General features: G+C 40.9%; 1 protein-coding gene across 3 annotated transcripts in view; it reads right to left on the reverse strand.

The window, feature by feature from the left end:
- The window catches only part of LOC121271312 (GEM interacting protein), an 88,781-nt gene that overhangs the window by 33,459 nt on the left and 40,161 nt on the right, over positions 1 to 15,161 (reverse strand). For all 3 annotated transcript variants that reach the window (XM_041177211.1, XM_041177210.1, XM_041177212.1), the window contains 3 exons: positions 14,768 to 14,843; positions 12,301 to 12,370; positions 667 to 792 (listed from right to left, as the gene is read on the reverse strand). In XM_041177211.1, the coding sequence (XP_041033145.1) occupies positions 667 to 792; positions 12,301 to 12,370; positions 14,768 to 14,843 (272 nt within the window). The remainder of the gene's footprint in view (positions 1 to 666; positions 793 to 12,300; positions 12,371 to 14,767; positions 14,844 to 15,161) is intronic.

The following is a 15,161-nucleotide window of genomic DNA, read 5'->3' on the forward strand; positions in this document are numbered from 1 at the left end:
ACATCAAACAAATCGAGCGGAATATAAAACAGTTACAGAATAGTGAAACACTTCCCTAGACTGAAACAAGGACACAGTGTGCAGACAGGGACCAGCTCAATGTTTAGCTGAGATTTTCAGATGAATTTTGCTCCTTGGAGGGCCAGTCAATTTGACTGACACCCACCCAGTGACAGACCTGTTTGCATCAGCACAGTACCCAGTGTTATACAGCGACAGATCTGTCCCCACTAGTACTGTACACCAGTGTTATACTGCAACAGACCTGTACCCACCAGTACTGTACCCAGTGTTACAGAGTGACAGATCCGTACTCACCAGTACTGTACCCGGTGTTACAAAGCGACAGACATGACCCCACAGTACTGTACCCCACTGTTATACAGTGACTAACCATTACTTACAAGTACTGTACCCCAATGCTATACAGTAGCAGACCTGTATCCACCAGTACTGGACCTCATGATCATACAGTGATAGACAGACCAGTATCCAACAGGTTATACAGTGACAGATTGACTTTAAGTTCACTCAGCCAGTCATTCCACCTGCGATAGTGCCCAGAGAGTACACGGGACCTCACCCCTCCACCCCAGTAATAATGACACCAAGGTCAAGGCCCCCTTCCCCCCATTGGCACATCACCCTTGCCATCATACCACTCACCCGCAGCGATCCGCCTCTCCATCCATGACAGCAGCTCCTTTGTATACTTGGCCCAGAGTTTGGCGTACTGCAGGGCTGAATCGACACCTCTTTCACACTTCACCAGCATTTCATCGGCTTCTTCCTCTGCAGAGGGAATGAAGAGACACGGGACCATAAGACTGGATGGGCGACAAGCGGCCTGTTACACACAGAGCCCAACAGACAGTAACTGGCACCTCGATGAGTTTGACCTTGGGAGAGGCCATCGGGAGATTAACAGCATTAAGTAGCAATGTTGGGATGACTGTCAGACAGAGGAAAGGATTAACTAGCAGCTGTCTGCAAAACACAGACGTTGAGACTGTCAGAGACAGTTTGTAACAAAGAAATCAGCAAAGGTAGGAACGAGAGACAGAAAGAAAGTGTGGAGTCCAGAATTGGACAAAATACTCTTGCTGGGATCTCTCTCCACCTAGTGTCCTCATTGTCTGAGTTACTTAATCATGGTGTATGCCATGGGGAAAAGCAAGGAACCAGGTCCCAAGAATGACCTCAGCTGATACAGGGATTGAACCCACACTTAAGGTGTGTTCAAGGTTATTTTGACCCATACTTTTAGCCATCTAGCCAACTGAGCTAATTGAAAGTTTAGTATAACTGCCTTGCTTTTGCACTCAATGCCTTTGTTTATTAAATCAAGAATTCTATATTGCTTATTTAACAACATTCTAAGAGCATAGGAACACGAAGAGGCCATTCAGCCCTCCAAACTCACTTAACCATTCAATTAGATCATAACTTAACTGCATTAACCTTCGTTGGCTCTGGAATTTTTAATACCCTTGCCTAACAAAAATCTATCAAACTCAATTTTGACATTTTCAATTGACTCCAATGTCTCAACAGTTTTCAGAGGGTGTGTTCCTGATTTACACAACACTTTGTGTGAAGAAGTGCTTCCTGACATCACTCCTGAATGGCCTAACTCTGATTTTAAGTATATCCTCTTGGTCTGGACTACCTCCCCATCCCCCAAGAGGAAATAGTTTTTCTCTCTCTCTCTCTCTCTCTCTATGAACTCCTTTAAATCAACTCGATTAGGTAACCTTTGAATCTTTGATTTCAAGGGACCTCATATTTTAACCATTTTAGCCCTGATATCATTCTGGTTAACCTGTAGGTTTGCCAATCCTCCTGGTGTAGCCAGGAGTCTATTGGAATCAGCATCGATCTCCCAGTGACTAATGAAAGCAACCTGGAGATTTTAACACAACATTTTAAGCAAATAAATTAATCTAATGCACATAATTCACAGAAGTTCATCATTCATTGTGAAATTGGTGATCTGAATGCTTTTCTATTCCCCTTGCAAGTATACTTGGCAGCATAATTACATAATGCGAGCATAAACTGGCAGTACTTTAACTCACCACACATGCATATTATGCTCATGAACGTCATTGCCTGATTTTTCCTGATGAGGAACAACTTGAGGAGCAGCTATAAAGCATGCGATGAACTGAGGGTGGCTGACTAATAGCAGGAGCAACACAGCTAGAGAGTGGCCCTGAAGCTCAGTATGTTTGGATAACCACTGGGCTACTCTATCCATCACAGAATAACTCATGAATAGAATGAAATAAGGTGTGCTTCCTCTTATGCATTGTTCCTTCTATTTTTCATTAAACCATAGGCATTGGTAAATGAAAAAAACGATTCAGGACACTCCTTGCACCCGTATACAATAAAATGATGACTTGATATTGTGAAAGGATTGAACTGACAGTACAATCAATGATGTTGTCATGTTCAAGAAAAAAAATCTCCTGGAATAACTTCAGTCAGAGTTGGCAACCCTATCAACCTGTGGTATACCCCCTCCAAAGCCAATATATCCTTCCTAAGGTGCAGTGCCCTAAGCTGAATGCAGTGCTCCAGATGGGGATCACACCAGAGCTCTGTGAAGCTGTAGCATAACTTCCATATCTTTCTGTTCCAGCCTTTGAGATTAAAAAACCAACATTTTTGAACCTGTGCACTAGCTTTTAGTGATTTCTGTGCTTGACCTTTGAACCTCTTGGGCCATCTACAGTTCTGAGCTTCTCACCATTTAGAATATATGCTGATCTATCACTTGTAGGTCCAAAGCAAACAACCTGCCACTTTTTCACACTGAACTTCACCTGCCACAGTTTTGCCCAATCACGTCATCTAACTCAACTTGTTCTGCCACCTTTAAAGATTGGTGTCAATGAACCCCCAGGCCTCTCCATTACTGCACCATCTCTGAAATGGTACCATTTAGTTTACAACAACTCTGCTTTTTCTTCTGACCAAAATGAATCGCTCTCACTTCTGTGTTAAATTGCATTTGCCATATGTTTGTCCATTACACCAGCTTTGTCCTTTTGGAAAATGGAAAAAAAAGACTTGCATTTATATACCACCTTTCACAACCACCAGGTGCCTCAAAGCGCGTAATTGCCAATTGTCAGAAAGATATAATAATTTTCAAGTTATTTGGAATTTATTGTAGAGTAATAGTGTTGTCTGTGTCTATGTATGTATGTATGTGTGTCTGGGGCTTTTTTGAATTAGAGACAGCTGATCTGAAGGCTTTGATGTAAAAAGAGAAGCTAGGTTTGAAATGCTAAATAGGTAAACAGAAGTGAAGTTTTAGAATATGAGGTGTAAAGGGAACATTTGCATTTTTAAAATAAAACATAGTAGCTTGAATTCAAAAGAGAGGGTGAAATGTTTCACCTAGCCAGGAGAAGTTAAGAAACAGTGTGTTTATTTTTCCAAAAGATTACTGGTAAAACTGGGACTATGATTTTTATTATTAGAGAGGTAAAGTCCAAAGACATAGTGAAACAATGGGAATTTGCATTCAAAGTGTAAATCTGTATAAAGGAGGTGAGCTTGTGTGTAGGAAAGAAGATCCTAATATCTAACAAGTGTGAAAAGCCTCCAGCCTCTATGCTTCAAGTTGCCGTCTACATGAACTGAAGTGAAGGAAACCCACTTTTAATTTGACTGTTCAGGGTATCAAGTTACTTTGCCTGGGTCTTTTAAAATCTGTGTTTTACTGTTGCCTTAACAGAGGTGCAACTGGGAGTTAGATTAACTAGGGAAGCTAGGAGTTACCACATTAATAATTTCTAAACCTGTATATGTGCTGAAAATCATCTTTTTCATTATTAATAAAGGTTTAATTTAGTTTTGTAAGACACCTCTAAACCTCAGTGGCCTCCTTTTTCCCAAATTCAAAGCCCACATTTCAAAATAAGTACAAATTGCAAATAGCTGTGGCTAATAAAGGTTTAATTTAGTTTTGTAATACACCTCTAAGCCTCGCTGGCCTCCTTTTTCCTGAATTCAAAACCCACACTCAAAATAAATACAAATTGCAAACAGCTGTGGCTAATAAAGGTTTAATTTAATTTTGTAAGAAACCGCTAGGCCTCGGTGGCCTTTTTACTGAATTCAAAGCCTGCCTCTTGAAATAAATACAAATTGAAAATAGTGGCAGCTGCTTCAAGTTTCCTCTGGGATTTGAGCAGCTTGGCATTTACCATCTGCCTGCCATAACAAAATTGGGGGCTCTTTGCAGTATATATTTGACATTCCTTGATTTGTTTGGAGTTGGTGAATCTTAAGGTTATGAGTACGAGAAGCACTTTGAATTTAGGAGTTGGTATGAGGTTTTCTTTTAAGTGGTGAGACTGCAATATGGCTTTGGCAGTTGCTCAGACTTGTCTGGGAGTTGAAGTTATAACTTTGGTTGGTTTACAAAAGGCAAATAAAGCTAAGTGAATGGAATTGGCGGATGTTACAATTAGGGTTACCTACAGGGGTGAGGAAATCAGACATAAGTGAAGATATAGCACAGCATTTAAAATTGGAAGGAATACCCGAGAAACTGGAGTTTTCCAAGGTGCGGTTCATTGGAATAGGCTCAAATTCAATTGCAAATGAAAAAAACTGGAACTAGAGGTAGCAGAAAAAGTGCAGAGAAAGAAATGGAAAGAGAAAGGGCATTCCAAAGGGAACAGGCCAGAAAGACAGGAGCGAGAAAGAAAACAGGAAAGGGAATTAGAAATGGCAAGGTTAGAAAAGGAGGAAAGAGATAAAGGAGAGAGAATTCCAGCTTAAAATGCTGGGAGTTAAAAAAGAGACACCAGAAGGTGCGGAAGGGCTTATTTCCAGTTCGGAACCCAGTTGGGAGGGGGGGGGGAAATGTTTAAATTTGTACAAGCTCTTCCAAAGTTTGAAGAAAGAGATGTTGAAAAAATTTTTATTTCACTTGAGAGGATAGTTAAACAGATGAAATGGCCACAGGAAAACTGGGCATTGTTGTTACAATCCAGATTGGTGGGCAGAGCACATGAGGTTTATGCTTCATTGTCAGAAAAAATGTTGGTGAACTATAATGTGGTAAAAAAGGCTATTTTGAGTGCATATGAATTGGTTCCTGAGGCGTACAGGCAGAAATTTAGGAATATGAGAAAACAGCCTGGGCAAACTTAAAGTTCGAGAGAGTAAAACAAAGTTATTTTGACCGGTGGATACGGGCATTAAAGATAGAGACAGCATATGCAGCTCTTAGAGAAATAATTCTTTTGGAAGTATTTAAAGATTCAATTGCTTTGACAGTGAGAACTCATGTGGAGGAACAGAAAGTTCAAACGTTAAGACAAGAAGCGCAAATAGCTGATGATTCTGAGTTAGTTCATAGAGCTAAACTTTTTTTCATCACCCTTTTAAATCAGAAAAGGATAGAAAGTGGGAAGCTGAAAGCAAGGTGGGTAGTCAGCGAAGAGAAGGAGTAGATGGAAATTCCCAGGAAGTTTTTTTTCAGAATAAAAAGCAAGTTGCTGATGGTAGCAGTGACATTTGAAAATCGAGGTGTTTTCATTGTAATAAAGTTAAGACACACCAAGTCAGTATGTTGGAAATTGCAAGGAAAATCTATTAGGATTATTCGGATACAGAAAAGTTCTGGATGTAAAAGTACTGTGGGTTCTGAGGTTCAGGCACAGGAAAAAACAACGGTTTGTGTACAGGTAAAACAGGGAGAATCAGTGATAGGTAAAGAAATGGGAATGTGTTCACAATTTACCCAATGGAGTTCTGAGGAGCAGGTTGCAGAAATGTTTAGAGATTTTGTATGTGAAGGGAAAGTATTTCCATGTATACCGGTTGGAGTAGGTAAAGATGTTAAAATTTTAAGAGACACAGGGGCTAGTCAATTTTAATGCTGTGGGATAGTGACATTTGTTGTTCAGAGGGAGTATTGCAGGAACAGGTGATAATAAGGGGTTCGTGGAAATGCTAAACCTATTCCATTGCGGAAGGTAAATTTAAAGAGTAAGTGAAAAACAGGTGAGGTGATTGTTGGAGTAGTGGAAAAATTGCCAATTGCAAAGGTTCAATTTATTTTGGGTAATGATATACCTGGGTCCCAGATGTGGGTGATGCCTATGATAGTTCAGCAGCCTGTAGAAATGCTTTCAACAGAAGTGATGCAGCGAGAGCATCCTGGATTGTTTCTAGATTGTGTGATAACAAGATCACAGGCTCATAGGTTGAAACAAGAAGAACAGGAAGTTACAAGGCAGAGAGAAGGTGTGGAAGTCCAATTAGCCGGCACTGTGTTTGATAAGGTTGTTCAGGAAGAAAGGCTGGAAAATAATGCAGCTGAGGTGTTTAAGTCAAGACAGTTAGAGGAGTTACAGAAAAAGGATTTGTAAATAAGAGTTATATCAGACAGCTTACTCAGAAACAGAGGCAGAATGTATTCCAGAACGTTATTACCTTAAGGGTAATGTTTTAATGAGAAAATGGAGGCTTTATCATGTTTCAACAAATGAGAGCTGGAGGGAGGTGCATCAGATTGTAATACCATTTGGATATAGAAATGAGATTCTGCAGATGGCTCATGAAATTCTGATGGGGGGACATTTCGGAATTAGACGCAGACAAAAATACAAAAATATTTTTATTAGCCTGGATTGCATAGAGATGTTGTCAAATTCTGTAGAACATGTCATATGTGTCAGGTGATAGGGGAACCACAAGCAGTGATTAAGCTGTCACCTTTCATTCCAATTCCAGCATTTGAAGAAACTTTTACTAGGGTCATGATTGATTGTGTAGGGCCCCTCCCCAAGACTAAAAGTGGAAATCAGTACTTATTGACAATAATGGATATGTCTACAAGGTCTCCTGAAGCAATACCTTTGAGAAATATTACAATAAATAGAATTGTGGAAGACTTGACTAAATGTTTCACAAGATATGGTTTACTTAAAGAAATACAATCAACTCAGGGTTCAAATTTCATGTCACTGCTGTTTAAGGAAGTAATGAACAGTATAGGAATAAAAAAATTTAAGTTAACAGCTTATCATCCTGAGTCACAAGGGGCTTTGGAAAGATGGCACCAAACTTTAAAAACTATGATGAGGGTGTATAGTCAGGATTGTCCAAAGGATTGGGATGGGGAATTCATTCTTTTTATTTGCTATTAGGGATGCTCCTAATGCATTGACTGGCTTTGAACTAGTTTATGGTCATGAGGTAAAAGGACCAACAAAATTGATCATGAGAAATTGGCGGGTCAAAATTCAGAAACTACTCTCCTGGATTATGAGTCAAATTTCAGAGAGAGATTGGACAAAGCATGTGAGTTAGCTAGGGAACATTTAAAGATATCACAGAAATTGATGAGAGTGAAGGCATACAGGAAAGCTACAGCTCATAATTTTGTTGCTGGAGAGAAAGTGCTAGTTCTGTTACCGGTACTGGGTGACTCATTAAAGGCAAAGTTTAGTGGGCTTTACAGGATTGAAAAGAAACTGAGTGAAGTAAATTATTTAATAAATACTAAATAAATAAAATTATTTAATAAATAAAAGATAGAAGAAAGAAGTAGAGGGTGTGTCATGTAAATATGCTTAAAAAGGGAAGAGGACCAAATGGAGGTGTTAGTGGTGGTAGATAATGAGAAAGAGGTAGAGATGCAGGATTCTGAAATTGATTTTCCTCTAATCATATTGGATAATGAGAGGGTACTTAAAAATTTAAATGTAACATTGAGTTACCTTCCAGACAAGTGTGAATGTGATTTTGGTGAAACTATTGCAGTCACACAAAGCTATTTGTGGGAATAAGCTGGAGAAGGCAAATTTAGCTAAGCTTGATGTACGTGTAGAAGTTTCATCTTCGATAAGGCAACACCTTTATCAATTAAATCCAGCAAAGTTATTACAAGTACAGAAACAAATTGAATTCATGCTTCAAAATGACATCACTGAGTCTAGTTGCAGCAGCTGGAGTTTGCCTATTGTGTTGGCACCGAAACACAAAGATTGTGTGTGAACTATTGAAAGGTGAATGTGATGACAAAAGCGGATTCATCTCCTATACCACGGTTGGAAGATTGCATTGGAAAAGTGGGACAATCAAAATTTATCTCAAAGATTGTCTTGCTAAGAGGATATTGGCAAGTACCGTTATCAGAGAGAGCAAAGGAGATATCAGCTTTTGTGATGCCAGATTGACTATATCAGTTTAAAGTAATGCCGTTTGGTATGAAAAATGCACCTGCAACATTTCAAAGACTGACAAAGTAATTGCAGGTCTGAGCAATTGTGCCGTTTATATTGACGACTTGATAGTTTCCAGTCAAACTTGGGAGGAGCATTTATAGCATCTGGAAGAAATGTTTACTCGTTTACAAAAAGCTAATTTAGGAATGAACTTGGATAAAAGTGAATTTGCAAGAGGGCAAGTTACGTATCTAGGCCATACCATTGAACATGGTAAGGTGGCTCCGAGAGATGCGAAAGTCAAGGCTATTGTGGATTTTTCAAAACAAAAAGCTTTGAGATTTCTGGCCATAAGTGGGTTTTACCAGAAATTTGTATCGAATTTTAGCAGCGTGGTTTCTCCATTGACTGAATGATTAAAAGAGAACAAGAAATGTCAATGGACATAGGAGTGTCAGAAGGCATTTGACAGCTTGAAAACTGTATTAACTATGACACCAGTTTTGGCAGTACCCAATTATGCCAAGCAATTTAAGTTGGCTGTTGACACAAGCGATATAGGCATTGGGGCCGTATTGTTTCAAGAAGTTGATATTGGAATTGAAAAACAGATAGGGTATTTTTCACAGAAGTTGAATATACAACAGAGAAGATATTCAACGAATGAAAAGGAGACTTTGGGTTTGGTGTTAGCGTTGCAAAGATTTATGTTACAAACAATTCGTCAGAAACAATTGTTTATACAGACCAGAATCCTTTAAAGTTTCTGGACAAATTTCAAGACAGAAGTCTCAAGGTTATTCAGATGGAGTTTATTACTGCAACCATACAGATTATACATGTGGCTGGACGAGAAAATCTGATTGCAGATGCATTGTCATGAGTTTGAAGCTTAAAGGGAAAATTGGACATTTAAAAACCTGGACACTGAATTAGAATGACTTCTGTTGATATGAAGGATAGTGTAAGTATATAGATAAGTATAGGAGCTGGTGTAAGATGGGTTAATAAAATGAAGCCGTCTTTTTAAATTATTACAGTTCATTTTTCAATAAGGAGGGGCATGTCAGGAAGATATAATAATTTTCATAATGTTATTTGTACTTTATTATAAAGTAGAGTAATAGTAGGTTACGGGTCTATGTATGTGTATGTGTGTGTGTGTGTCTGTGTGTGCAGGGCTTAATTGAATTAGAGACAGCTGGTCTAAAGGCTTTGATGTAAAAGGAGAAGCTACATTTGAAATGCTAAATAGGTAAACATGGGTGAAGTTTTATAATGTGAGTTGTTAAGGGAACATTTGAATTGTTAAATAAACCAGAATAGCTTGAATTCAAAAGTGGGGGGGTGGGGTGAAATGTTTCAACTAGCCAGGAGAAGTTAAGAAACAGCGTGTTTATTTTTCCAAAAGATTACTCGTAAAATTGGTACTATGATAGATTTTTATTATTAGAGAGGTAATGTCCAAAGACATAGTGAAACAATGAGAATTTGCATTCAAAGGGGAAATCTGTATAAAGGAGATGAGTGTAGGAAAGAAAGAATTCTAAGATCTAACAAGTGTGGAAAGCCTCCAGCCTCAAGTTGCTGTCTACGCGAACTGAAATGAAGGAAACCCACTTTGAATTCAACTGTTCAGGGTATCATGTTACTTTGCCTGGGTCTTTTAATATCTATATATTTTACTGTTGGCTTAACGGAGGTGTAACTCGGAGTTAGATTAACCAGGGGAGCTAGGAGTTACCATAGTAGTAATCTGTAAACCTGTGTATGAGCTCAAAATCATTTTTTTTATTATTAATAAAGGTTTCATTTAGTTTTGTAAGACACCTCTAAGCCTCGCTGGCCTCCTTTTTCCTGAATTCAAAGCCCACATCTCAAAATAAATACAAATTGCAAAAAGCTGTGGCAGCTGCTTCAAGTTTCCCTCTGTCATTTGAGCAGCTTGGCATTTACCATCTGTCCACCATAACACAATGAAGTATTTTTTGAAGTACAGTCCCTGTTGTAATAAAGTTTGCATGTCCTCCTCACTGAACATTTCTGAGTTTGGTGCCATGTGCAAACTTTGAAATGATGCCCTATTACACCCAAGTCCAGGTCAATTATATATATCAACAGGAGTTACATTTAGGAGGACAAACCCAGTTAGTTTGTCTGTAATATATTATCACGCTGACCCATGCGAAACAAAGCAGTACTGTGTTTGCATTATTGTTCCACAACTAGCCCTGATCACGTTAATAAAGGGAATACTGTCTGTTTGTAATGGGGCCACCCACACTGGCTCCATCCTGCGGCCTGAGGCTGGCGTGTGCTGATTAACTGCAGATACTGATACACTAACCCCTCCCTATACCTTAAAGCATTCAGCAAAAATGCAGGAGAGCCAGACGGGCCAGTTCAGAGTTAGTAACTCTCCTTTGAAGCCCTTTCCTGTGTCAGACAGCCCAAAAGAAGCCTCTGGGCATCGCTGACATGACTATTTGACAGATGATTCAAATTTATATCAGTGAACAAAAATTTAATGAACAATGTGACACTGGTGTCCAGATCATCTGTGCCCATTTTTCGTAAAAACTACTTTTTCTTCATTGTTTTCAGCTGATGAGCAAAACCACAGTCATCCTGGTGCCAGACACACCTTCTGGATTTGGACACCACCGATACTTCCCTTACTCCACAGCTGTGGGTGACTGAAGCTGCCAAAACACCCTCCACAAAGTGGTGCTCATCTGAAACTATGCTTCTTGTAGCCTAACCCATCCCAAATCCCATTCAGCTATCACCCCCTCTGCTTGTCGACTTTAACCATTTCCCTGTCTGGCATTGCTTCAATTTTAAAATGCACATCCTTGTTTTCAAATTCCTCCGTGGTCTCACCCTTCCCAATCTTTGGAACCCTCCTCCAGCCCTCCAGTCCTTTGAGATCTCTGTGCCCCTCCAATTCTGGGCTCATGTAGATCCCCAATTTCCATCTGGTGGCTGTGCTTTCAGCTGTCTGGGCTCTAAACTCTGGAACTCTCTCATTTAAAATCTCCACCTCACTTTCCTCCTTTAAGATGTTTCTCAAATCTGACCATGCCCATGATCACCTTTCATAATAGCTCCTTATGTAGCTAATTGTCAAACTGATAACGCCACTGTGAAGTGCCAGTACATTAAAAGTGCTATATAAATGCAAGTTGCTGTTCTGGTTTGAAGATAGCAAAATGGAGAGAAAATAAATTAAACACAATCAGCGAGAGAGGAGCGTTCCAAGGTAACAAGATGACAAAGACTACATGAACTTCTGGCACAGAATGGGAATGGGTTAAAACCAATAGAAATTGTTTACAAAATATTTGAGTCAATTCATCTATCCCTGTGAGTTGATTTTTAATAAGATTCTTTCACCCCAATCTTCAAAAAGTCAACTATTGGTGTGATCTAAGTCATTGACAGATGCCTTCCATTCCATCATTACCTAAGGTTGAGCAATTGGGCTCCTTACCCATGGGATTGGCTGAACAGGGTGAGGCAGTGGTGTGGTGGTATGTCACTGGCCTAATAATCCAGTGGCTCAGGCTAATACCCTGGGAACATGTGTTCAAATCCCACCGCAGCTACTGGTGGAATTTAAATTTGATTAATTATTTTTTTTTAAATCTGGAATTGAAAGCTAGTCTTAGTAATGGTGACCATGAAACTATCATTGTTTGTCATAAAAACCCATCTGATTCACTAATGCCCCTTTAGGGAAGGAAATCTGCCATCTTTGCCCAGTCTGGCCACATGTGACTCCAGACCCACAGCCAATGTGGTTGACTCTTAGTTGACCTCTGAAATGGCCTAGCAAGCCACTCAGTTCAAGGTGCAACGGGCAACATAGCTTCACAGCCTTGCCTCTGATGCCCACACCCCACAAAGTCTGCCCATAGTGGAAGTGAGGCCATTTAAACTGGGGTGCTCCTTGGTGGGCAGGGTTCGCTTACTCACTGGACCAGGCTGTCAAGGTGGATCCAGAGGCTGTACCCTCCTAACAACCCTGCACTCGCCTCCCCTCCCACCTTCATCCCAGCATTGCCTGGAATGAGCTGTCAGTGCACAATCTCCGTACCAGAAGTTTGGAATTCATCCCGCTGCTCGATCAGGTGATCCCGACATTCTGAGTAGAAATCCTCGTTCACCTGGGGGGAAAACAGAGGAGACGTGAGTTGCTGCCTGAAACTTTACTCTCAAGATCACACAATATCTCTCTTAGCCACGTGGATATCAAGGCTGTAGGGTGATCCCTGGTCTGGGATAAGTTCTTAGCCATGGAATTGGCTGAGGTAGGAGATGGGACTGCAGTTGAGCTCAGTACCTTCAAACTGGGCACAAGAGGAGAAAAATGCCAACGCAATGTCAAATAGCCTACCACATTTCATAAATAGGGATCACACATCTAAGCCAGGCCAAGGGCTGTTGGTATCATAGAACTGTAACCCAGTAAGAGTTAGTCACTTTGGACTGGACCTAAGGGAGAAGAGGGTGGGATGGGAATGGCAACACTTACAGTCCCTAGAGTCCCATAAAATGGGTGAAACAAGAAGTCCCATGACCATTGAGTACACCCCTTAGTAGCTATGAAATATTACAGCAATTCCCACTTTTCATGCAGAGCCTGACTGGGGTGGAGCAACTCATGATAACCCCTATAGAAATCCAGAGAAGAGTTAGAAATTTGCTTGTAGTACAGAGCTTGAATATTGCTGAAAAAAAGAGACATGCTGTCGAAGCTTTCCATCTTGCCCTCATCAGGGCAGATTTGGAAGAATATCAAATTTCACAGGGAACAACAATTTATACTGCATGAGAAGAGGGTGCTGAGTGGTTGGTAAGTGGACTCTGATTAGTTGAGGTGTTGCCATGGAGAATGCACCAGGAAACATTTAACTGGCAAGCTTTGAAATTCGGTATTGTTGCAAATCTGTCCTGATGAGTGCAAAAGACCAAAAGCTTCGACGGTATATCACTATTTTCAGCAATACTCAAGAAGAGTTTGAGCAAGGGATAGCAGGATGGCTAACAACACTTAAGAAGGCCAGCACTTGATGTTCCTTACTGTAAGGGATGTGTTGAGACCAGGATTGGAGGTGAGGCAGTTAATTTTTTGGTTCTTTCTGGGAGCTTCTTAGCTTGTTCCGACTGAATGGAATACCCTCCAATCTGCCAGTCCCCTCCTGAATATTCCAGCACCACCCCCCCCCCCCCCCCCCCCCCCCCCCCCCCCCCAGCTCCCCCCTACTCCCTCATGCTCTGCTCTTGCTGGTTAAGGCTGCCCTCATGCCAGCATTCCACATTCCCCTTGCCCCCTCACCATTACATCATCCAATTGGCTATTCGTCACAGTGAGCGCTGACAGGCATATCAATAGTGTGATGAGGTGCATCATATCCAGCCTCTGACCCTGTCCTCACTCAACACGCATTTCCCAGGAAGAGAGCGGTCAGGAGAGGTATCGCTGGATAATTTCCCCTCACAATAATAGGAGTGGACCATACAGGCCTTCAAGCCTGTTCTGCCATTCAATTAGATTCACGATCTACACCTCAACTCGATTTATCTCCCTTAGTTCCACATCCCTTAATACCCTTATCTAACAAAAATCCATGAAGCTCACCATAAAATTATCAAATGACCTAGCCTATAACTTTCTGGGGGAGGAATTTCCAGATTTCCACCTCCCATTGTGTGAAAATGTGCTTCCTAACATCACCTCTGGGCAACCCGGCTCTAATTTTATGATCAAGTCCTCTTGCCCTGGACTGTCACAGCAGAGAAAATTGTTTCTCTCTCTCTATACTATCAACTCCTTTAATCACCTTAAACATCCCAAGAGTTCAAGCCTAGCTACCAATAACTTAATCCTTTTAGACCTGATACCACTTCAGTGAATCTGCGCCACACACCAGGCCAATATATATCCATCCTGATTTGTGAAGCCCACAACCAAACAGCACTCTTTAAATAACCATAGATAACTTCCACTGTTTTTCCAGCCTTTTGTGATAAAGGACAATATACCATTGCCATTTTAAATTATTTCTTCCCTATTCCTCCCTGATGAAGGAACCTCAAGACTAATTATAGCTCCCTTCCAGCATATAGCTGAGATCAGTCAACTCTGCCCTATCTGGTCACGATCCTGGGCCATTACAGTTCTGTGCATCTCAGCACCCTCCTGAGCACCAGTTCCACTTCCTATTTTTAAACAGTTTCCGGTCTGATATTTTAATAAAGGATGACAGACTTGTTGGGAAACCACTGCAGGCAATGGTCACATCTTAGATCACTTCATGCTTCCAAATATCGCATGGCTGAAGCCAATTCTACGACCCCGGACCCAGCTGTTGACCTCACAGGCCCGACCAGCAGTCAGTCCTGGCCTGGCTATCCTTGGATCTTTGAAAAGTGGCATCCATCCAGATTGCCCATTTCTAACATCCAGGAATCTGACCATGAGCACAGGGCAGGAATGCCATCCCCCGCTTCTGTCTGGTCTTGTTGGTGATGGTGATTGTGAAGGAAACTTGGGGACTCACCAGGATCTCTTCGTCTGGAGATGGGTCTGGGGAAATGAAGCTGTTCTCTGCTTCCGTCATGAAGAGGTCGACTGTGCTGTAGGGAAAAGAAAGAGCACCATGGTATGAATCTATAGGAGATTAAGGACTTTTCCACAGTTACTTAGGATGCAGTGTGGTTTGGGAGGGAGAAAGTGAATGGGGGAGAAGAATTAATAACTCATGATTCCAACATTTGAAGCCACAGCTCCACTTTCAACTCAAATTTCAAGGGACTGGTTAGTATCTAACCCATCAGCATCCTGTGCAGGGCAGCTTTGATACTGGGCTAAAGGCCAGTCTGCATTTGTTTACACCAAAATTGATCCAAGACTTGGAAACTCTCAAAGCAAGGCAAGCTTGTCTTATCGAGGTT

Source organism: Carcharodon carcharias, chromosome 30 (assembly GCF_017639515.1).
Source record: "Carcharodon carcharias isolate sCarCar2 chromosome 30, sCarCar2.pri, whole genome shotgun sequence".
NCBI classification, from domain to species: Eukaryota; Metazoa; Chordata; class Chondrichthyes; order Lamniformes; family Lamnidae; genus Carcharodon; species Carcharodon carcharias.